Below are 24,223 nucleotides of genomic sequence, written 5' to 3' on the forward strand. Positions count from 1 at the left end.
ACTCGATGATAGGTTTTGTGAAACTCGGAATGGCCTCCTATGGGGTTGTAGTGAAATTGTTGTAGCACCTTGTCCTTCAATGATGAATTTGAACTGAGATAAAATCGTCCTTCGTGTTCGATGAACCTTGTAGGATCTAAAGTCCCTTGTCGCAATTGACGAAACTTATCTTGAATTGCATTATTATTTTTGTGTTCCACTTTCAGCTCATCTAGCCATGTGACAACTGGTTTTGAGATAGCCATCAGTTCACCTTCTTCCTCTTTTCAAGATAGAGCATCAACTATAGTGTTGAGTTTACCACTTCGGTATTCCACTAGAAAATCATACCCTAATAATTTTAACATCCAGTGTTGCTGTGTAGGGGTTCCCACTTGTTGTTCCAAGAGGAATTTCAGACTTTGCTGGTCAATTTTGACAATTAATCTCTGACCAAATAAGTAGGGTCTCCATTTTCGAACTGCTAATACTAATGCCAACAATTCCTTCTCATACATAGAGAGGAAAAGAGATTCTCATCTTAATGTTTGACCTAGAAAAACGATGGGTCTTTCTCCTTGTATTAGTACAACGCTAATACTTGATTCAGAAACATCACATTCAATAGTAAATTGCTGATTGAAGTTTAGCAAGGAAATGACTGGTGGATTGCTCATGGCTTGTTTTAACTTTTCAAAAGTTTCTATCGATTCAGGCGTCCAAGTAAATGAATTCTTCTTCAACATATTAGTAAGTGGTCGTGCAATCTTACCATAGTCCTTCACAAATTTACAATAATATCCAGTAAGCCTCAAGAATCCGCGCAAAGATTTAAGTGATTTAGGAAGTGGCCAATCGAGCATGCAAACGATTTTGCTGGGATCAACTACTACTCCTTGCTCGAAGATCACATGACCAAGATATTCGATTGAGGAACACCCAAACCTACACTTACTTTCTTTGGCAAACAACTTGTTTGTACGAAGAATAGTTAAGACTGTGTAGAGGTGGCTTAAGTGATCATGCCAATATTTACGATAAACCAGAATGTCATCAAAGAAAATTAGGACAAACCTCCACAAATAGTTACGAAACACTTCATTCACGAGGCTTTGAAAAGTAGATGGCACGTTGGTTAATCTGAAAGGAATTACGAGAAATTCGTAGTGTCCCTTATGAGTTTGAAAGGCATTCTTGTGTATGTCCTATGGCTGCACCCTTATTTGGTGATAATCCGAGCGAAGGTCAAGCTTGGAGAAGACTTACACGCCTTGCAACTCGTCCAAAAGCTCATCAATGACAAGAATTGGAAATTTATCCTTAATGATTTTCCAGTTTAAAGCTTTATAATCCATACAAAGTCTTCACGTACCATCTTTCTTTCGAATTAACAAGACCGATGATGAGAAGGGGCTTTGACTTGGGTGCACCACTCCATTTGTCAACAAGTCTTGGACTAGGCTTTCAATTTTATTTTTTAGATAGTGTGGATGCCTATAAGGTTTCACACTAATCGATTGTGTTCCTGGCAGCAAGGGAATTCGATGATCGTGTTGACGTGAAGGTGGTAAGCTTCTTGGTTCAACAAAAACATCTTAAAATTCTGTCAAGATCGTTTGGATTTGTGGATGTGTTGGTTCGGTGGTGAAGATTCCGGTAGCACTGTATATCTGTAATAACAAGTTGCAATTCCTTGCTGAACTGACTTTCTCAACATCTTTTTTACTCATAAATTCTAATTCTTTTGAGGTTTCGTCCTTGAATTTGCACGTGTTCTTCCCCCATTTAAATTCCATCATGAGTTGGGCGAAGTCCCAAATGATTGGGCCTAACTTTTGTAGCTATTGTGCCCCCAGAACTACATCGCATCCTCCTAATCTCAACAGATAGAAGTCTATTGAAATTTTGACTCCTTGTAGGACCAAGTTCACGTTGAAACAACAACCTTGACAGGGTACCCAATCACCGTTTACTACTAACACCTCAAACTGACCAGTTTTAATTACCATTAGATTCGCCTTACGAGCAACGATGGGATCCAACAAGTTATGAGTGCTTCCTAAATCTACAAGCACCATGATGGGAACTTTCCCCACTCGACCTTTGACCCTCATAGTATGTGGAGTTGAGGTTCCTACGATGGCATGGAAGGAGATCTTATGTGGAACAACCCAATCTTCACGTCCTGCATCATCTTCATCATCAACAGCTTCCACCTCTTTAGAAATTTCTTCGGACCAATTACCTTCCATGAGAAAAAGCTTTTGCACCTTGCATTTATGATAGGAAAAAAAATTTCATCACAATTGTAGCATAGTCCTTTTTTTCACCTCTCCTTGATTTCAATTAGTGCCAGCCTTTTAATGGGTGGTGACTGAAAATTATTAGTTCCATAGGTACTAGTTGGAATGGTTTTAGCATTGTCCGGTCAAACATGTTGTCTACAAATCACGACTTTTTCTTCTTGCATGCAAGCTAGTCCGATGGCATCAGTGAGTGTTGTGGGTTTTAACATTTAAACATTCAAATGAATTTCTTCCTTCAGCCCTCCCACAGAACAACTCACCATGAAGGATTCATTAAGACCTTCAGTTTTGTTTGCTAACTCCTCAAACTGAGTTTGATAGTGCTCAACTGAAGTGATTTGACGCAGCTTTGATAATAATGCTATGGGATCCTCATAGTGGGATGGACCGAACTTTTTTAATAAAATGTTTGCAAAATCTTCCCAATTAGGAACTACTCTTGACCTTTCCATCCATGTGAACCATTGAAGAGCCTTTCCTTCCATATGGAAGGAAGCCATGAGTAACATTTGAGAAGTAGGGGCCTGTTGATGAATATAGAATTGTTCTGCTGTATACAACCAACCTGTAGGGTCAGTTCCATTGAACCATGAAAAATCTAATCGTGATGTTCGAGTTTGAATGGTGTGATCAAATTCCCCGAAAGGCACCCCATGATTACGATCGATAGATCTTCCATTCAAACTTTCTCCTGCCTCCTTACCCTAGCCATTAGAAGGATTCTCCATCTTCGAGTTTAGAGCTGTCATCTGTTGTACCAATTCTTGCAATATTTTCCCATGGACTTCAGTAGATTCCTTCAACAATGTAATTACCTCATCAAGCTTAGAATTCCTTCTTCTTTTGGTCATAATATGATCTTCCTCTCTGATACCAATGCTAGAAGACTTCTTTTTTTTAACTATTCTGAATTTACAGGTTACTCCAAGGGTAACCAACCTCCCTAAACAAGATTTTCTGGAATCAAGATGACCATTTCTCCATATCCAAATAAGGTTTTTAAATAGATTACTTATTTTCCATCTTCTCTAACTACCCACCTTCCCTACTACTAAGCACAAGGCTTTAGCATACATTGACACCTGGACTAACTGAAAAGAACATAGACAGAACACTAACTACATGGACATAAACTAATAATAACTGAAATAAAATGGAACACTAACTATATGGACAGAAACTAACAATAATTAAAATAAAATGGATCAAACATGGGTTGGACTGAATCGACTATGTTGTTCCTGTATCCGGCTCATTCCTATGCATGTAACAAATTTTGCATCAAAAGCTTCATTTTTTTCAATGGGAACACCAATCGTTTTTGATAAAAAAGCAGAAACACAATCTATACGAAAATCAATAGCAAAGTTATGTTGCAGATAGTGAAGCCTTCTCTGTAGAGTAGATAAACCTAAGTGTTGCATTGAAGGCGACTATATATAGATAGATTAGGTGTCTTTCTTCTTGGCACGTTTAAATCTAAGGATTTGGCGATCGACCCAAATCTATCTACAGTTTGTTTGCTCGATCTTATCATATATAGTTAATCTGACGATCCATATTTTCTGGATTGCAAAAACATTTTGGCAATCTTCCTCACTTTCTTTTATGAAAATGCTACACCATGGCTTTTGTTGTTGCATTGGTTTTTGGGTTAATTCATTAGGAACTAATGTATAAATTTTATTCAATAAAGTAAATTTCTTCTAAGGGTGAGGGATAGTGTTGGATCGGTGGTGATATGTACTATGGTGCATATAAATTATTTGATGAAATACCCAAATTACAAAAAAAAAAAAAAAAAAAAAGAATGGATTGTCCTTTGGGTGACAACATTGTCGATCACAGAAGATGGATTAGCAAGATTAGTCTCTCAAGAGAGATTATGTGATGCAATTCCAAAATTTACAATCAATAGCAGCTACAAAGAGCAGTGGATAAGATGATAGATTATAGAGACGATGAGGAAGAAAGATGGCACATGTTAGTAGATCACGACCAAACAAGTTCTAAAAGGACTTTGTCTTTCCTTAAATAAAATACAACAATTCTTCTCTATTTCTTAAAAATAAAACTCTGCTACGATGACCAACGCATGGTCCTTGTATAGATAAAATTAGACTCCTAATTGACTAAGAAGACCAACACTTTAATTAAATAAAATAAAATAATTATGAAGTAAAAAATATTCTTGCATCAACAATTTTAAATTCTAAAAGCAAAAGGACCCTTAAATAAAGAATTTTTATCCTACATGGACTTTTAAATCACATAATTTTTCTTCGATTGGAGAAACCTTGACCCTCCACGAGTTTGTGCATTGATAATATTCTACCTCATCACCTTCACCATGATAAGTGCACAAATCTAAGACGTTGAATATTGGTGAAATGTTGAATTCTTTAAGCAATTCAATATGATAAGCATAATCATAAATTTTTGAGGAATTGTGGACAACTCAATCTTCTTGTATTTCAACATTTTGTACGTCTCCATTGGAAACCTCTTTTTACGCACAAAAATAATGAACAAATCACCTTCTTAGAACTCTTGTGTCTTCAATGGAAGTTAGCAGTTGTCTTATATTCCATATTTTTCTATTTTAACCTTTTTCGAACTTCATTATGGAGCTCCTTGATGCTAGTGATAAGGGTATTTGCATCTCCTCTTACCCATTTTGTTGCCAGTAGTGGCAACCATATCAAGTACATTATTCGGTATTGACCATATATAATCTCAAAAAGGTATTTGCTTGTAGATTTATTAATCAAACTATTGTAAGTAAATTTGGCTTGAGATACTGCAAGGTCCCATATTTTCATACGGTCACCAACAAGGCTTCTAAAATATTGCCTAAGTCTTGATTAGTCACCTTCGTTCGTCCATCTATCTATGAGTGATACATACTAGAGAACTATAGACTCATCCTTAGTTTTTCCCATAAAGTTTGTTGGACAATCTTCTTAAAGTATATATACGCAACATGACTTGAAGCCTTGATTTTTAATAAGCCACGAAATGGGCCATTTTAGATAATCGATCAACTACATTCATAATCGATTCAACTCTACATTGGGTTGGACTCCATTTTAGTGGGCCCCATTCGATCCAATTTGAAAACTTAAATCGGGCTTTTCTTAACGGGATTTTGAGAGCTTTAAGGCTCGATCCAGATAAATTGGGATGTCTACAAAGTCAATAATAAGTTCCTTAGTAAACATTTACTTATTTTTTTGATGTCTTCATTACTTTACTTTAAATAGGGGTATCAATGGATAATCGAAAATCTGAACCTAATTCGAATTCTAAAAATTTTTATATCAGATTCGGTCAAGTATTTTTATCTATTCGAATATATATATATAAGCTTAGAAATTTTTTCTTCCTCAATATATCTCCTTCATACTTCATCTAAGATTGGTGGTGTGAAGAAATATGTTATCTCAGTCATCTTCTCCAGCAACGACGTGTGGCGATCGATCATTTCATTTGCAGGTAAGTCTCATCTCTCTATCTTCCTATAGAAATCTCCGTCCTATCCTCTCCCACACCCCCTTTATAACCCACTCCCCTCCTCGTTCTGATTTTGATAATGAATGGGTTGAAGATTGTTACGATCCTTAGGTTAAGAGTTAAACTTTCCGCTCCATTGGCGCCTAGGTATTTTTGGAGCATTAGTTTGGGTCTTAAGATTTGGTATCAAAGTCAACCCACGTCTAGGGTTTGAGTCATGGGTGGGTGGGTGGGTGGGGGCTCACCATAGTATGAGATATGGAAGGAATCTGCCATAGTAGGCCACCGTGGTTAGTCTGGGAAAGGGCGACTTATGAAAAAAAGATAAAGGGGTACCTCGTATTTGGAAAAAAGGCCAAGGGGTTGGGGGAGCTCGCCATAAAGTAGGCAACAAAGGCGTAGACTTTGAAGCATGGGGGTATGTTACGATCCTTAGGTTAAGACTTAAACTTTTCAGTCCATTAATGCCTAGGTATTTTTGGAGTATTGGTTTGCGTCTTAAAAAAGATGGATTTGACATAATAGAAGGGATGAATATGAATGGATTTGAGAAGGTGTAAGGGTTTCTTGATACAAGGATGAATATGAGGGTTATTTGATTTTGATACAGGATGAACACAAGGGATTTTTTGTGTGTGTTTGGTTTTGATACAAATGAAGATGGGGATTTTTTTTTTTTTAATTTTGATTGTGAAAAATCATTTGGATTTAGGAAAAATCGATATTTTTTTCACTTCACAGGTTATTCGAATTCAAATTGGATATTTCGGATATTTGATAAGATAACCGAATTTGAATTTGAATAGTGTTTTGGGGATAACCATCAGATTTGGATTTGAATTCAGATATTAAATAAAATTTTCAAATTCGAATTCGAGTACAACTATATCCGAATTGATAAGTATTTGTTGATAGTTCTAACTTTAAATATTATTTCTATTGCAAGTATATAGCGTGAAATCCGTCTCAAATGGCAAGGGTGGTAAAAAGTAATCCCTTGATGTGAGTTACTCTCCCCTTCTAAGTCCATAATAAGTTCTTCTTGGAACACATGCATGCATCATGTACTATAAACACATCGATTGACAAAGGTGTAATATAGCGTAATCCCTCCATGTGAGGTAATTTGATAAATTTGGGAGTCCAACTCAAAATCACTTGGCAATGAGTGGAGAAGCCCAAGATCTTATAAGGAGTGAGGCAAGGAAATTTGTGTTTGATGTGGGACTAAACTTAACACGCCCCCACCTTTGTGGGCCAAATTGAGCCAAAGCACTTGGAGATATGAACTGGGTGACGTGGATGATAGAAAGGCCCGCTCTAATACATTGATAAGTTTTGGGATCCAACTCAAAATCAATTAGCAATGAGTGGGGAAGCCCAAGATCTTATAAGGAGTGAGATAAGGCAATTTGTTTTCGATGTGAGATTAAACTCAATAATCTCCCCTTCTAAGTCCATAATAAGTTCCTTAGGGAACATTAACATGCATCCACCCTTGCTCACACTCACTCATGCATCATGTAAAGTAAAAGTTCCAAAGATTCTCTCCAACTAATGGAAATATTCTTAAAACTTCACCAATAAAGAATAAGATCATTTTGAGCACACTTTTATTCCATTAAAATGCTTGAGTCATTAAAGAGTGAAATCTTGCTAGATTTATACTCAAACTCAAAACAAAAAATAAAAAATAAAAAAATACAAGTATAACATTTCATTTATATCACTATATGCACACCCACACACATTACGGTACCATGCATATACATTCCTGTATCCATTCATCCTTATTAGCATTCTAACTCAAAAACTTAAAAAACAGACCTAATTTTTTTATTTTTACCCAATACCATAGTAACCACCAACTTGGTGGGTAAGATGAGGTGCTTAACATTTTTCTTGTCTTGCAACCAAACCTCCTTACCCAAACCTCTAGGTTAAGATCAGATTTGAGCCACCAACTCTTTAAAAAAATGATTTAAAAAAAAAATTATGATGTCTATTCACATCTTAAACTCTTTGAATGGTGATGGCTCCCAAACCCAAGTAGAATAGGTTTAGATCCTTAAACTTTCATACATATCTACTAGACTTCTAGTTGACTAAGAAAACCAACATCCTAATCAAATAAAATAAGGAATTGTAAAGGAAAAAAAAAGGACTCTTGCATCAACAATTTTAAATTAATCCTAAAAAATAAAATGACTCTTAAATAAAAATTTTTTATCCTACATGGACTCTTAAATTAGATAAGGTACCAAACATCTTCCTCGTCTTACAACCGAACCTCTTTACTCGAACCTCTAGGTTAAGATCAGATTTGAGCCACCAACTTCTTGAAAAAATGATTTAAGAAAAATATTTTTATGATGTCTATTCACATCTTAAACTCTTTGAATGGTGATGACTCCCAAGCCCAAGTAGAAGAGGTTTAGATCCCTAACTTTCACACATATCTACTAGACACCTAATTGACTTAGAAGACCAACATCCTAATTAAATAAAGAATTGTAAAGAAAAAAAAAAGACTCTTGCATGAGCAATTTTAAATTAATCCTAAAAATAAAGGACTCTTGAATAAAGAATTTTATCCTACATGGACTCTTGAGACCGAATCACTACATTCTGATACCATGTAGAATAATGATATTCAATTGATTTCCTTAAGTAGAATATAAGAATAATCCTATTAGGATTTATATAAAGAACACATATTAATCTTAAATAAATCTAATCTAATTCGATTTATTCTTATCCTAATTCTCATTTATTCTTATCCCAATTCACATAAATAATGCTTTGGTATATCACATTACAATTTATCACCGTGCATCTTGAGTTCTCTATACAAACCTTATAATCTAATCAAGGGAATCGACCAAATGTCATTATTCTATATATCTATTTTTGTCCTAATTTTCGTAGATTCTTATCTTAATTCACATAGATAATGATTTGGTGTATCTTATTACAATGCATCATGACCAATACTCTTAACACTCCTAATGAAATGGTATTCTTCTTAGTTTAAATGTTTCTACGTTAATTTTATACTATAATAACAAATATGTATAAAGCTTAGGAATTAACCTCTAATAGTCAAACTAATTAAAACTACTTGTCTTCTCATCAAACTCATTTGACTTTTTATATGGTCTTGTGCGGAGAAAACTCCAAAAATTGACTCAACTTGTCCATGGAGTTGAGGCAACTTGATGAGTCACAAATCATAAAATTATCTAATTAGATTAAGGTTTTGTTTGCTTCCATTGAATAGAAAGTCATTGTTGTAGATGAAGAATGTTGTTTAGCCAACGTTTGGCCCTGAGGGGTTCCACCACCACCAAAGAGCATAGAAAATTGGCAGAAAAAAGGTCGACTGTCATTAGCGTACAATATCAAGCAGGAATGCACAAACATACTGAGGCAGCGATGTCCAAAACGTTTTGCATCCTCCCACAGTGAAAACAAATGGTCTATAAGGCCATTGTTCATAGTAGTTTGGGGGCGTCATCATAGTAATAAGTTTGGATTTAAAAATTATTTGATTGGGGCCAATTTGGTTTATTTTGGATGGATCTAGGAAAGTTTTGTGAAAAACTTGAGGAATATAAGATTTTACCCTAGAGGTTGAAGACAATGGATTTTTAAGGGAAAAAAGCACTACTTTTTATTTTAAAATAAAAATAAAAAAATCCTGAAAGAAGAAGAAAGAAGAAGAAGAAGAAACTCAATGATTCGCCAATTAATTAGCGTATAACTTATTAATCGGCAACTACCCTATTCAGTGGATTTTTATGAAAATGAATCGATTAGTTGGAGACTACCCTATTTGGCAAATTTTTCAGAAACAAATACTGAATTTTTTGACAATCGACGTTTGAGAGAATTACACTAAGATTTTTTCCTTTTCAATGAGAAAAAATATTTTCGAAGGGATTGTTGGGAGACCCTTAATTACCTTTCTCACCTTGTATTCTTCTAATAATGGAAGGAAAATGTCACTCACCCTTCTAGTGGCCAAACTAGCTTAACTGCAAAAGCTTAAAAGCTGAACTTCTAAACAACCCACATAGTCATCTTTACTATTTTGAGAAACTAAGAGCTGATTTGAGCTAAAGAAGAGTCCAAAAGCTTGTAACGGCTACTAAAACTAAACCCCATCTGCATGAAATGTACTCAATTATTCACCTTCACCACTATATATACCCCTAAACACTCCCCTATCAAACACACACAGAAACATAGAACACATATACACAGATACACACACGTTCCATATAGAAGCAAAGATGAAGAAGGTGATCATCTGTGTGTTGGTTGTGCTGGCCATGGTTCAACTGATGGTCGAACCATCCCAAGCAGTGAACTGTGTCGATGTCGATAGGTGTTTGGTGCAGTGTATCTCGTACTTGACAGGAGCGGCGCCTCAGCCGCTTGTGGGATGTTGTGCTGGAGTGAAGCAACTCAAAGGGATGGTGGCAACTACAGCAGATAGGCGCCAAGCTTGCAATTGTGTGAAGACAGCCGCGGCTAAGTACCAGAACATAAAGGATGATGCAGTTAGTGCTCTTCCTACCAAGTGTGGCACTCCACTCTCCTTCCCCATCTCCAAGAACATCAACTGCGACACGTGAGTCCCACTATAGTCCTTCTTCTTCTTCTTCTTTTTTTCGAAACTAAGGTATTATCCGCGCCACTTAGGGGCGATTTGAACTCAACCTCTTCTAAAAAAATCCTATTGATTTTTTCTAATAACCAATCTACCAGAGTACAAAATTAATCTATGAGGAGAAAAATATAATAAAACTTTTACAATTTGAGCATTTGGCAAAAAAAAATCAAGGGTAGAAGATAGTGGATCTTTGGGAGAAAAGAAAGTTATTAAGTTTTCTTGGTGGGAAAAAAATAATCAAAGCGTTTAATATATCAAAGTTCCTACCATAAAAGTTGAAGATTGATTTTTTTAAAGAAAAAAGTCAAGTTTTTTGGCAAGAGGTCAAAGCTAAGGTTATTTCAGTCAATTTCTGTTAGTTACTCTCAGAATACCAGGATCAAGGTAGATATATCATCAGTTTGAAAATTACCTTCTTTTGAAAAAAAAAAAAATTTAATAATTTGATTTTGTTGTTTTATTTTATTTTGATCTCTTGTGCAGGGTACCATAAGGTGGAGGCTTTAGGATCGAAGGGGAGGAGAATGCTTTTGTAGTACTAATGTTTAGTTTAGATAAATAAAAGGGTTCTTCTTGATGCAATTCTTATGTAACAGGTTGCAGGTCTGTTGAATCGTTTTGGCTTAGTTGCTAAACTTAATAAAAATTATGAAAGAAAATTCTCTAATGTTGGTTGATGTTTTTCTCTCTTTTTAATTTTCGTCTTTTTGAGAACCCTTAATGGGCCCTGTTAAGTTGGGCCTGATCCACATGTTGAATGGAAGCCCAAATCTTGTTCAGGATACAGCAAAAGATGAATAATAGTTGTGTCCTAGCAGGCCCGTATGACCTATAGATCCTTAAAATTAGAATCACATTTATTGAGTTGGACAAACTTTAAATGATCAAATGGGCTGAATATCCAAGACCAAGATGTGCCATGGGACCAGGTTTACAAGGTGATCTATACTTGTTGATTTTAATTGGAATTCAAAGGCTTCTCGAGGTTCTATTAATCATGGGTAGGATATAATATAGGTCTGGTCTATGTGTAGCCCATGATCTTGTTCAATCTCTAAGCCCATGGGCCTAACTCATCCTCACAAAACCGGCTTATAAGGAAAGATTGCCTTGGGTTTATATATAGGCCAAGGTCATGATACCCACTATCACTCATACTCCCCCTCACATATAACGTGTCTCCTACATGCCTGGGGTTACCCGCTTTGATACCATATAGAAGCCCATGGGTCTAACTCATCCTCACAAAACCGGCTTATAAAGTGTGGATTGCCCCAAGTTTATATATAGCCCAAGGTCATGATAACCCGGTGTTGTGAGACTATCGCTCACACAATTGAATTAAATTGACCCAAATTCTTTTCAAGCATTGCTGCAATATATAAAAAATCATGCCTCTAGCAAATTCGAAAGAGACGGTCCTATAATTCACCTTGTCGATGAGCATATTAATTCTTAATCCCAAGTACAGACTTTGAATCAAGTGAAAAATTAGGAATTGGTAGAGGAATCGAAGAGATAGATGAATGAGATATCGAACACGGACTTCAAACAAGGTCTAAGAAAGATAGATCTTGGAAGAAAAAATCTTGGCCCTAGCTACATGGGACCGTCAATCCACACTAAATCCAAATCGAGAAAGATGAGTTAATTTCTATGTCCTGGAGTATAACAATATTATCTTAGATTGTTAGTTTTGTGTTTCGACGATAGATCTAGTAGTGTTTGAGGCATGCAATTTGATCAGTTTTATGTTATATATCATTCACAGTTGTTAGTCTTGATTTAAGTCTATGTTGGGATTTTCTTTATTTTGGAGTACAAAATTTGTATCATTAGGGTTTATCGATGAATGTCTGTAAATCACATTGTTTTATTTAACCATTTGCTTGCTTAGCACCCAAACAAATAACCAAAAACAAGAAAACAAAAGATAAAGAAAAAGTGAAAAAAATAAAATAAAAAATAGACACACTTCAAGCTCAGATGGTGTTAAATTTATGTATATAATACAAAATTGGTTGAGAATCTGTGACTCTGGAAGATTCAATCATGTTGTTATTGTAGTGACTTGTGATGGAGAGAGAGTTTGATACTTCTCTTCAACGTGCACGGGAAAGTCTACTGATTTGGACTTGGATGAGGATGACTGAACTCAAGTGCCAGTAAAAAAGTTTTAAATCTAATTGCAAACTATTGAGTTTGGTTAAGATTCGACTTCAAGTCTGTTATGCTATTGTCTTATATTCTGTTTCCTTATTAGGATTATTAGAAGTACGTAATATCTTCTTTTGAGTGGTTTTTTTTTTTTTTTTTTTTTTTTTCTATTTTGAAGTTTTTTATTAATGGGGATATACACATTTTAGTAACTCACGATTTAATGAATAAAGATTTTTGGGGTTGTAAAAATCACAAAGGATTTTCTTTTTCTAGGATTTGAAAGAGAAAGGGAGAAGGATGTACAAAGGTTTCAAGGCTTGGATTGAAGATTAAAACTTTAGGTGTTTTTTTCTTATATTATTCTTCTTTAATTTTTTTAACCAAAAAGATTGGATCAATCTATGGACATAGGCATTATTGTTGAACCATGTACATCTTGGTGTTTTTTGATTTATTTCTTGATTTATTTATTTTATCACATTCAACATAAATCTCATAATTCAAAATAGAGTCAAGCTTGATATTAGACTTCTCTAATTAGATAAGGTTGCTTATTACACAAGCAGCTTGAAATCGTGACATGTGATGTAGTATGCATGCTGTGCACGTAGTGAGGTTTTGCCCCACTCCTTAGTTGATAAGTGCTTATAAATTTAATACAATTTATTTGACTCTTTCTATACTCACAAGCTATCAACATGATGACGCTACTCATCCGAGTTTTCTTGTTTTAAAACTATGGTCATAATTATATATTTAGTAAAGAAAAACATTTTCCTTAATATAAAAAGGAAAACTCCATCGCCACATCTACATGTGGCATCCAAAAACATGATCTGATGACATAAGAAGGTAGATCCCAAAATTTTAAGTACTTTAAAAAAATTATTTTTCACGGTCTATTTTTTAAATTTTAAAAAAATGGGAGTTCTGTTTGGATCCTTTTTCAAAACCTTGGATCAAATCCAATTTTTATAAAAAAAAAATCTGATATATACCATAAAATCTAGTGGGTTGTGATTGTGGCATTGGATCGCCAATGTGACAATCCATCTAGAAACAACAACGTTAACCCAATCCAGTCTTTAGTTGTTGTAATACGTGTCAAGGGTCGTCCAAAACACAACTCATCAGCATAACAGTCCGTGTACAACATGCTCGCTGACGTGTCGCACTATCAGGCTGCTTGTCTTTATTCCAGTTTAATTAACTTGTTATAGAATCTAAAATGGAAAGAGACCCTTTCCTTGGCCCAACTCACTAAGTTTAAGTACTATGCTCCTAGCACTTGGGGCCGCCCATCTAGTCAAAATCACTGCATTTTCCCGTGTACGTTGAACACCAAAGTATCCATCAATCACTTCTCATCACAATAACAAAATAATTGAATCTCTCACAACCACAAATTTTCAAGCAAATATGTCTATTTAAACCCATCCATCACAAACATCACTCCCCACACAACAACCAATCTTAATTCATTTAGATATTGGTACCATGGGTTGTACGTGGCCAAGCCAATGTTTTTGTTATTTGTTTCTAATCATTTTCGTGCTTTGGCCTTGTGAAGTCGTGTCTCGTACTCTCCATCAGGCATCGCTGCTGGAGAGGCATGAGCAATGGATGGCTCTACATGGACGTGTGTACAAGGATGAAGTGGAGAAGGAAATGCGTTTTAATATATTCAATGATAATGTTAAACGTATAGAATCTTTTAATAATGTCGGAGGCCAACCATATAAACTAAGTGTCAATGAGTTTGCAGACCAAACTAATGAAGAGTTCAAAGCCGCTCGTAATGGATACAAAAGTATTCATCTGTGGCAAAGTCTTTTGTAGCATCATCGTTCGAGTATGAAAATGTGACTGTGGTGCCATCTAGTATGGATTGGAGGAAGAAAGGTGCGGTAACACCTGTGAAGGATCAAGGCGAATGTGGTAAGAAATTATTTCATTCATAAAAGGTGTTACACCATCACCATCATCAAATCATTATCCCAAAAATTGGGGGTTGACTATACATATCTATTCAATTTTGTTTATAGTAAATTTTGTTTTCTATTAATTATAGTGTGTGTATATCTGTTTCTACTAGTCCACATCCTTTTTTATTCTTTTTCTCACCCGTTTGGAATCTTTGACTTAGATTCATGATTAAGGTTAAGGTTGGGCTTGGGAGCCAAGCCCGTTAGACGGCTCTGCCAAATTTATCCGGCTCACACATGATTAAATTATTTCAATTGACTTTTCCTTAGTTTATCGTGCTGGATTTCCTCTTATATATGCATGAACTAAGTATTAATAAAATTAAATTGAATTTTGCTCCTAGAAGACAACGAGCATCGATCATGTAGTAAATAAAAGACAGTTTTAGACGGAATTGAAATGAAGAATAGGATTAGTTCAATCAACCCTAATTTTCGGGATAAGACTATTATGATGATGATGTGTTTCCTAATTAGAAATTCCCCCCATGATATAAAAGGAGAGCTGTTATTGGCTCCCCAACTTTTACTTCTTACACCCCAATTAAAAATAAGTGAATAGTTGAGAATAATTGAAGTTGGGGAACCAATAGAAGCTCTCTCTCTCTCTAGATTTCTATTTTTGGGTTTAGGATTTTATACAAGCCTAATCATAATTGTAAACAACTACTTAAATTGTTATAATGTTTTGTAATGTTAAAATTATAATTTGAGTCAAACCTTTGTAATTTTTGAGCAGTGTGTTTTAAACTTTAATCTTTAATTAGGGTGTGATAAATAAAGTTGGGGTGCCAATAGCAGCTCCCTATAAAAAAGTTGCTCCCTTGTTTTACGTCTCTCTAATTTGTTATGAAAATTTTAGGATGTTGTTGGGCCTTCTCAGCAGTGGCAGCTATGGAAGGGATTACTCAGCTCACAACAGGTAAGTTGATCTCTTTAGCAGAACAAGAACTAGTCGATTGTGACACCAAAGGCGTGGATCAAGGCTGTGAGGGTGGTTTCATGGATGATGCCTTCCAATTCATCCAAAAAAACAAAGGCCTTGCGACCGAAGCTAATTACCCTTACAAAGGTGTGGACAGCACTTGCAACACCAAGAAGGCAACCTTTCATGCAGCTACTATCAATGGTTATAGAGATGTTCCAGCCAATAATGAGAAGGCTCTATTGATGGTCGTAGCCAACCGACCCGTCTCCGTAGCTATCGACGCTGGTGGATTCAACTTCCAATTCTATTCAAGTGGTGTTTTTAAGGGAAAGTGTGGCACATACTTAGACCATGGTGTAACTGCAGTTGGTTATGGGACAAGCAAAGATGGGACTAAGTATTGGTTGGTAAAGAACTCGTGGGGCACCGGATGGGGCGAGAAAGGATACATAAGGATGCAAAGAGATGTTAAAGCCAAAGAAGGGTTATGTGGTATTGCCATGGAAGCCTCTTACCCTACTGCATCAAAATAAAAGAAATAAGTGGTGCTTTTAATCTTTAAAGTTCAATATATCCTACCTTTTAGCCTCTTAGTTTATGTGAATAATTATTGTATGTGTATCTGTCATGGATGACTATAAATGTTATCCAAGAAGACTGAATTTATGCTGGTGTGCCATTGTATGTGGTGTTATCTTTAATTTGTATAAAATTTATGCAAGAAAGGGTTTATTTCTATATTTATTTTTATTTTTTTTTAACTTTGCAAGAGGGGAGCAGATCCTTACGTTGTACTTCTTTCCTGCAGTACCCTGTAGTTTGGTTTGAAGGATTGAAAATGTGCCACGTCATACAAATACCAAAATCCTTACGTTAAAACGTTGGAAGTTGAAATTTAACCTATTAGACATAAAAATTGATTTTTAATTTGGGGACGGACACATGTAAATACAATGTAATAATAACAAATTTTCAAAATATGGGTTAGAAATTTCGGATTGAACTGATTTTTGTGAGAATGATTTCTATGATGAGAAGATTATCTTTAAAAAAATCAGTCCAATCTGAAACTTCTAATCCCATCAAAAGTGTTGTAGAATGTGGATCGTCAATTTTTTACTAATAATTTTTAAACCACTTTTCATGGATTTAGAAGTTTTAGATTGATCTGATGATTTTTTGTGAGAATGATCTTCTCATCATGTAGACCATCCTCACAAAAAAAATCAGTTTAATCTTAAACTTCTAACCCATATTTTGAAGAACCATTGTTTTTCACATATGTCCCTGATCCGCCCACTTTATATACATATATATATATAGGGTCCCGTTCAGCACCCTAAGCTTTACCACACATTTTAACAAACGTGTTTTGTCCTACATGGGTTAGAAGTTTTGGAATGGGCTGATTTTTGGTGAGGATGATCTCTATGGTGAGGAGATCATCCTCACCAAAAATCAGCTCATTCCAAAACTTCTAACCCCCTCAAAAATGGTTTACAAAAAATGGACGGTCCACGATTTTTCAACGTGTAAACATATATATATGTGGGAAATGTTCACACCCTAAGCTTTACCACACACTTTAACAAACGTTTTTTGTCCTACATGGGTTAGAAGTTTTGGAATGGGCTGATTTTTGGTGAGGATGATCTCTATGATTAGAAGATCATCCTCCCCAAAAATCAGCCCATTCGGAAATGTTTAGCCCCATGTTTACACGTTGAAAAATCGTGGACCGTCCATTTTTTGTAAACCATTTTTGAGGGGGTTAGAAGTTTTGGAATGAGCTGATTTTTGGTGAGGATGATCTCCTCACCATAGAGATCATCCTCACCAAAAATCAGCCCATTCTAAAACTTCTAACCCATGTAGGACAAAACACGTTTGTTAAAATGTGTGGTAAAGCTTAGGGTGCTGAACGGGACCCTCTATATATATATGAACAGCGTTCCTAAGACTCATATTGGGACTCACATTGCGACACACCGTTTTGTCTTATATGTGCAAAAATATTTGGAATGGGCTGATTTTTTGTGAGGATGATCTCTATGGTGAGGAGATCATCCTTGCCAAAATCAGCTCATTATGAAACTTCTAGACCGTCCAATTTTTGTAAATCAATTTTGATGGGGTTAGAAGTTTTGGAATGGGATGATTTTTTGCCAGGATGATCCCCTCATCACAGAGATCATCCTCACAAAAATCAGCTCATTCCAAACATTTTTGCCCATATAAGACAAAACGGTGTGTCGCAATGTGAGTCTCAATATGAGTCTTAGGAACGTGACCCTATATATATATATATATATATATATATATATATATATATATATATATATTTTTTTTTTTTCAAACCATGATCACTACATGGATGATGGGTCAGATCTTCATTTTGTGCATGCCTTCTCCCTAGGTGAAGGAGTACCATATATGGTTTTTAAACTCGGTATTGCGTCTCGTCTCGTTCAGCTCCGATACCGAGTCGTCTCAGACGAGTTTTTCGATACATTTGAGATGTCTCGTGAGATAACTTAAAAAATATAACGTGAGACATAAAACTCGGTCAAAAAATTATTTTGTGAGTTGGTCTAGTTTAGCTCTGGTACCGAGTTAACTCGGACGATAAGTCTCGATCTCGGACGAGTTTAAAAACCATGGTACCATAAGGTACTCCAAGAAAGAAGTACGACAAAAGATCCACTCCCTTTCAAGATTGGGGGGCAGATCCACTCCCTTTAAGTAGAGATTTAAGTAGTAGAGATTGGCATCTTGAAAACAAAATCTAACCCTTTAGTATTGAATGAATCATTGTGCAATCATATTTTTTTTTAAATGAAAATAAAAAAGACATACTTTAATCTGATGAAAGTCTTAAAAATAGACAATTCATGACCTCCAATTTGTAAACAAAGGGAATTTTTGTGGTGTGTGACATGGCACTCCCTCAACCGTCAAATGCCACTATTGGAACTACAGGGAAAGCATATGATAGAGGATCCGCTCCCTCAAGATTGATATCTCCAACTTAAATTTTCGAGCTAAGCCACTAATTTTAGACTTATCCTTAGACCTTAACTTTTCTTAAATGAAGCACAAAACAGCCTTAAAGTCAAAGCTGATTGTTTAATTATAATTATTGAAGTTTAATTAGACATAATTGCATGACAATCAAAATTTTCTTGGTGAAATTGATTTCTTTCTCGAATTTAATAGGGTCATGATAATCTGACTATCCCACGTGACAAGTTCGAAAATCGTAGATCTTTACACCTCAAGATACATATTTTTATGGGAAAATGCATCTTTGTATCTTGAGACGTACAAATTTATGATTCCGAATTTGTCACGTTCAAGAGAGTCGATTGAGTGTGCCACATGGGATAGTCCGATTATCACAATTCAATTTAATAATATGGATATCAAAATAAAATACTTACAATTATATATAGAAAAAAAAAAAAAAACACATCTCTTAGGCATAAAACGAAAGTGGAAATTAGGACACAATAAAATGAGGTTGCGAATTTAAATAATATCCAAGGGTATGGAGGTCGGTATTATATCCATTTGCATAAGTTGGCAAATTTGCTCTCTCGAACTACAATTTCACAATTTATTATATATGAATATTTTACTATATAAGATTGGTAGAGGTATGTGGATCCTTGATTTTGTTTTTCCTTTGGTAGGCCGCACATGCCAATCACCTTAGCATATGTACAACAGTAAAATATAATTACTTTTATGTGGAGGGATGTATAGAGTTTTCAAATATATTGACCCTTAATCAATGATTAAAAATGATGTAAAATTACTTAAAATATATAATTTTCTCTCTATTTCTCATATTTAGATTGTTAAGTGGGGAGAGAAGAGAAGAGAAGAGAAGAGAAGTGGAGGGAAAAAAAATGGAGAAACGAGGAGAGAGGAGAGAGGAGAAGAGGAAGAAGTTTTACATTTCAAGTAGTTTGTCATTATTGTCAAAATATTTAAAAATAGATAATATTGACAGGCCAATTATTACTACTTACACCCCAAGTAATCGAACATGTTTAATCTTATTTCGGAAACTCTTGAGATGTGGAACGAAAGAAGAAGATACCCTAGAAATGTGGAACGGAGGAGGCGAACTCGAGTAGGCGACGACCTGAGGTATCCTCTCTCTCTCTCTCTCTCATTCTTCTGGTTTTCTTTCAAACCAACCTTTACTTCCAAATCCAAATCCAAATCCAAAGGTGATGATTCTGATTCTTCCAGTTCATCTCTCTCTCTTGATTTGGATTGGTTTGATTTGGGGTTTATTATTTGTGATAATGAGTGAGTAATCCTCTCTGTTTGAATTTGAATTTGATGATGATCAGGGACAGGAAGATTCTGATGAGAAAAGAAAAGTTCCAGATCTACCAACTCTATTTAGAAGATTCTGGAAAGTTGCAGCTCCATATTGGTTCTCAGAAGAATATAAAACCGAAGCTAGGTTACGTCTTGCAGCTGTGTTTACTCATACTTTGGCTACCACTGGAATTAGTGTTGGTTTCAATTTCCTCGGCCGTGACTTCTATAATTCTCTTGCTAGTATGTCTATTCTAATCTAATCTAATCTAATCTTTCATTCTCAATTACATTACATACATGGTTGAACACTTGTTACAATTATTGAAAATTATTTTATTTTATTTTATATTTTGCAAGACAAATATCAAGAACAATTTACATTGTTTGACAAAGATGCATATTTTCATTGTTTGACTAATTTTGTAGGCCAGGGTACCTTTCATGGGAATGTCATTGTATTTGATTCAGTTGATGTTAGAGAACAAAAAAAAAAAGATGTTGTGACTTTGTGTTTTATTTGTTTGAATTTATCTAGAGATGCATATTTTCATTGTTTGACTAATTTTGGTAGGGTACCCTTTATGGGGATGTCAGTATGTCTATATAGAAAAAAGTTGTTGTGACTGTGATTTATTTGGTTGAATTTTAATGCAAATCTATGATTAAAAAGCAGGATTCAAATTTATCGTGGGATTTCAAAATTTGGCGGAATTTCAAGGATTGGGAGGTTGAACATCTTGCAAGCCTGATTTCGTGATGGAGTTTTCACAATAACTTTTTTTTTAATAAGTTTTACAATAAAATTGTTTTACCAATCTCTTGATCATTTTTTGGTTACCAATTATTCATCCAAGTTGGCTTTTTTCATTTGAGCAGTTGTCTTAGATAGAATTCTGATTTCAAATCATACCGTTGCTGGAGGTAAAATCTGCATAGATTTTTGTTTTCAATCCAAATGAGGTTGGGGAGGGTCTCCTTTTATAGTCTTATTGATCCAATGGACCATATATATATTCCATTATGAAAAATAGAATAATTTGGGAAATTAACATGATACATAAATGGATTTGGATAGATATTACCTTTCTATTACTCCAGTTTATTTTCAAGTATTGTTGGGGAGGGTCTCCTTTTATAGACTTGTTGATCTAATGGAAAGTTCACCAGATTATGCAAAATAGAATAATTTGGGATGCTAACATGATATATATAAATGATTTTGGATTGAAATTAATTTTCTATTTCTCTAGTTTATTTTCAAGTTTACTTTCTGTCCATGGTCTGACACATTATTTTATGCCCTACCACCGCAGGGTCTATTAAGTAATTTTCCCATCTTAAAGTAAAGGCATGTAAAAAAATCGGTTCCAGCCAAACAGAGCATAAACAAACCCTAATCTAAGGTTTTGGTTCAGACCTTAATGGAGGGCTCTCGCTCCTGCAAGAGTTGCAAGAAGAAGCGAGTCATTCGAGATGAATTTACAGGAAATTGGGTTTGCGAATCGTGCGGAGTAGAACAAGAATTCGACAACTTTCAAGCCCATTTTGGCGGAATCAACGATCATCAAGGCACCTATGTTCGAATCGGCTCGTCTGCTCCTTCATTCTTCAACCAAATCAATGGGGACTTCAATTACAAAGAGAACAAAATCTACAAAGCCAAGAAGAAAATCGAAGAAATCTGTTCTAAGCAAGGGTTTTCATCTGCAAGATCTAACGAGGTGAAGCAGATGATTGAGGAGATCACTAATGGAGAATTCGGTCTCGGTGAATGGTTTACGATCCTAATTGGTGCTTGTTCTTACGTTGTAATGAGAAAGAACAATATGCCCTTTGCAATGGTGGAGGCTTCATCAGTTATTGGTTGTGATCTTCATGAACTCGGGCGAATGATAGCCCGTGTTGTTGATTTCCTTAATTTGAATTTACCTGAATTCGATATCGTATCTTCATTTGATCGGGTTATTCGAACTTGTTCTAGTTTTGGTGAGGTTTCGAGTGAGAAGAGAGATAAGATCCTTAAACAAGGAAGGTTTCTTTTGCAATGTGCAGTGAAGTGGTTTTTGACAACTGGGCGACAACCTATTCCAATGGTTGTGGCTGTTTTGGTGTTCGTAGCGGAGTTGAATAAAGTTGAAGTTAGAATTGAAGATATAGCAAAGGAAGTACATTGTGGGGTTCCTACATGTAGAAAGCGATACAAAGAACTTCTAGAGACTCTTGTTAAAGTCGCTCAAGCTTTGCCTTGGGGAAAGAATGTTACGGTGAAGAACATAGTAAAGAATGCACCTTTTGTTCTCCAATATATGGAGATGAAGTCAAGGTCGAAGGTTGGGGAGAAGAGGAAGCGTGGAGAGATGGTTGGATTAGATTTGGAAGAAATGGTTAGTGGGTGTATTAGAAAAGAAGCTGATTTTGCTATCTATGATTGCAATGCAAAAAATGATTCTCAGTATTTTGAGGTTGACGATACAAAGCAAATATTATTGGACAAGCTTAAGATATCATTAGAGGGCTTGTCCATGATTTATACAAAATTCTCGAATGGAAATGCTTTTGATAAGTCCATGATTGAGATTGGAGTTGAACATAAAAGAAAGAGTAAGAAAGGTAGTTTTCAAGATTATAAGGAGTGGTGGACGGGAAAATCGGATTTGAGCAAAAAACTATCATTCGAACAAATATTGGAGAAGAATGTAGGTTTTAATGGGTTGCCTCCATCTTTTGTTGCCGGTGTATTGGCATGTAAAAGAAGAAGAGAGAAGATAAATGCTGCCAAGCTTCGAATTGATGACATTTTGCAACCTCCAAGCGATGTATTAAGCGACGGAAGGAAGAGTTGTTTTTTGGAGCGCTTGAAATCTAGAAAACAAATGTTGCAAGATGAGAAAGGATGTAAGATTGATTGGGAAGATTTTATAATTGAAATCCTCCTTCTTCATGAGGTCGAAGAGGAGGAAATAGAGCAGGGCCATTATAATACTTTGCTCGACCTACATGTCTTCAACTCTGGGAGTATTTCTGAGATGTTTCAGCAGATACCTTATAAAATTTCACGGTAAAAAGAATAGCAATGTTTCTATGTTTTATCGATCCCATAAAAAAAGAATATGATCGGTTTTTGTACTTATTTTAATTCATTATCATTTATGATACAAATTTTGATATATATTAACATGAGCTCAAGATGAATGACTCCATTTTTCAATTTACAGGGTTTGTCTTTCATAAATGGTTGTGTATATTTCTTTTTTCTGAGTTCCCATCTCTTTGTTATATTGATTCTTCTTACCCACAATTAGTTAGTAAAAAACATTTGATTCCTCAAATATCTAGTGTTTCTCAAAGACTAGTTACATTAGAACGAACCAACAACTCTGACTGAAAAAACTTGACACACAAGCATATCTTAGCTTCTTCACTTGCATTTGATCTTTAGTGGGATTTCCAACCATAACCTGATTTTCTTCATCCATCTGAGATAATCTGTGAATGTTTGAGATGGACAGACATAATTGGAAAAAAAAAAAAAAAAAAAAAACATACCATGTGTAATATATTTATAATATATGAACATATCAAGTCGGAGCTACCCAAAGCTTCTCCTTCTGTCATTATTACATATCAATTTAGTCCCCATTGTCATGGTCTTGTCGTGTAATCGGAGTAAGTCTTGAGGATGCTATCTTCACAAGATCATCCACTAACCTATTTTTTTCTCTGTAAACATGATTGCAGGTCTAAGTGATATCTTTAAATAAGTCTTTTACCTTCGTACAACAACTTTCTAGTTTCTAAGGTACCTTGCCTTCAGTTATATCTCTTAAAACAAAGGAGGAATCAGATCCAATCTGAATTTTATTATGACATACATGGTGCAAACCTTCCACTAATGCACAAAGCTCCTCTTCATGTTGCTTGGCCAAAATGTTCCTACCTGCCCTTTAAATCTTGCACCCGTAACTTCTTTTTTTTTGTTTTATGAAAAAAAAAGGAAGAAGAGAACACACCCCCTCCATTACTTGATATTTCGAGGGGATTACTTGGAATGAAAGAACAATAACGGATTCATGAAGGTTTAACAAAAAATGTCGTGAAAAAGTTGTAGATAAATCCTCGAATGATTCTAAAATAATAGAGTTTTATAGATTTCTAGAAAATTCCACTATAATTAGATCATTGTCATGTGATTCAATTTAAACCGCCAGTTTCGTCTCCCAAATCTATAAATGTGTAGATGTCCTCATTTGTGATATTCTCACTTGAGAGAATACAAGTCTTTCTTCTAAATTCTTTGTGTTCCTGTATGTAGATGAGTGCTTATTCAGAACATGTA

At 35.2% G+C, this 24,223-nt stretch overlaps 2 protein-coding genes and 1 pseudogene across 5 annotated transcripts; all 3 read left to right on the forward strand.

Annotated features, from left to right (window-relative positions):
• The first annotated feature begins 10,012 nt into the window (after positions 1-10,012).
• On the forward strand, positions 10,013-11,143 carry LOC147384701 (non-specific lipid-transfer protein A-like). The gene is made up of 2 exons (XM_086424759.1): positions 10,013-10,434; positions 10,960-11,143. Exons 1-2 carry the CDS (start codon positions 10,094-10,096, stop codon positions 10,967-10,969), a joined length of 351 nt encoding a protein of 116 aa, XP_086280885.1. The 5' UTR covers positions 10,013-10,093; the 3' UTR covers positions 10,970-11,143.
• Positions 11,144-14,099: 2,956 nt separating this feature from the next.
• Positions 14,100-16,289, forward strand: LOC147384702 (senescence-specific cysteine protease SAG39-like; annotated as a pseudogene). Its single transcript, XR_015172708.1, has 2 exons — positions 14,100-14,574; positions 15,484-16,289. The product of XR_015172708.1 is annotated as a senescence-specific cysteine protease SAG39-like (transcript).
• A 3,343-nt stretch (positions 16,290-19,632) lies between these two features.
• Positions 19,633-23,056, forward strand: LOC147384703 (POLLEN-EXPRESSED TRANSCRIPTION FACTOR 2). 3 transcript variants are annotated; one of them, XM_086426851.1, is made up of 3 exons: positions 19,633-19,704; positions 19,914-20,127; positions 21,201-23,056. In XM_086426851.1, exon 3 carries the CDS (start codon positions 21,309-21,311, stop codon positions 22,947-22,949), a length of 1,641 nt encoding a protein of 546 aa, XP_086282977.1. In that variant the 5' UTR covers positions 19,633-19,704; positions 19,914-20,127; positions 21,201-21,308; the 3' UTR covers positions 22,950-23,056. The 3 variants fall into 3 exon arrangements, with proteins under 3 accessions (XP_086282977.1, XP_086282978.1, XP_086282979.1); XM_086426852.1 differs by having other exon boundaries at positions 19,914-20,081; XM_086426853.1 differs by having other exon boundaries at positions 19,914-20,029.
• Positions 23,057-24,223: the final 1,167 nt, after the last annotated feature.

Source organism: Akebia trifoliata, chromosome 15 (genome assembly GCF_017979445.1).
Source record: "Akebia trifoliata isolate Shusen 1 chromosome 15, ASM1797944v1, whole genome shotgun sequence".
NCBI lineage: Eukaryota > Viridiplantae > Streptophyta > Magnoliopsida > Ranunculales > Lardizabalaceae > Akebia > Akebia trifoliata.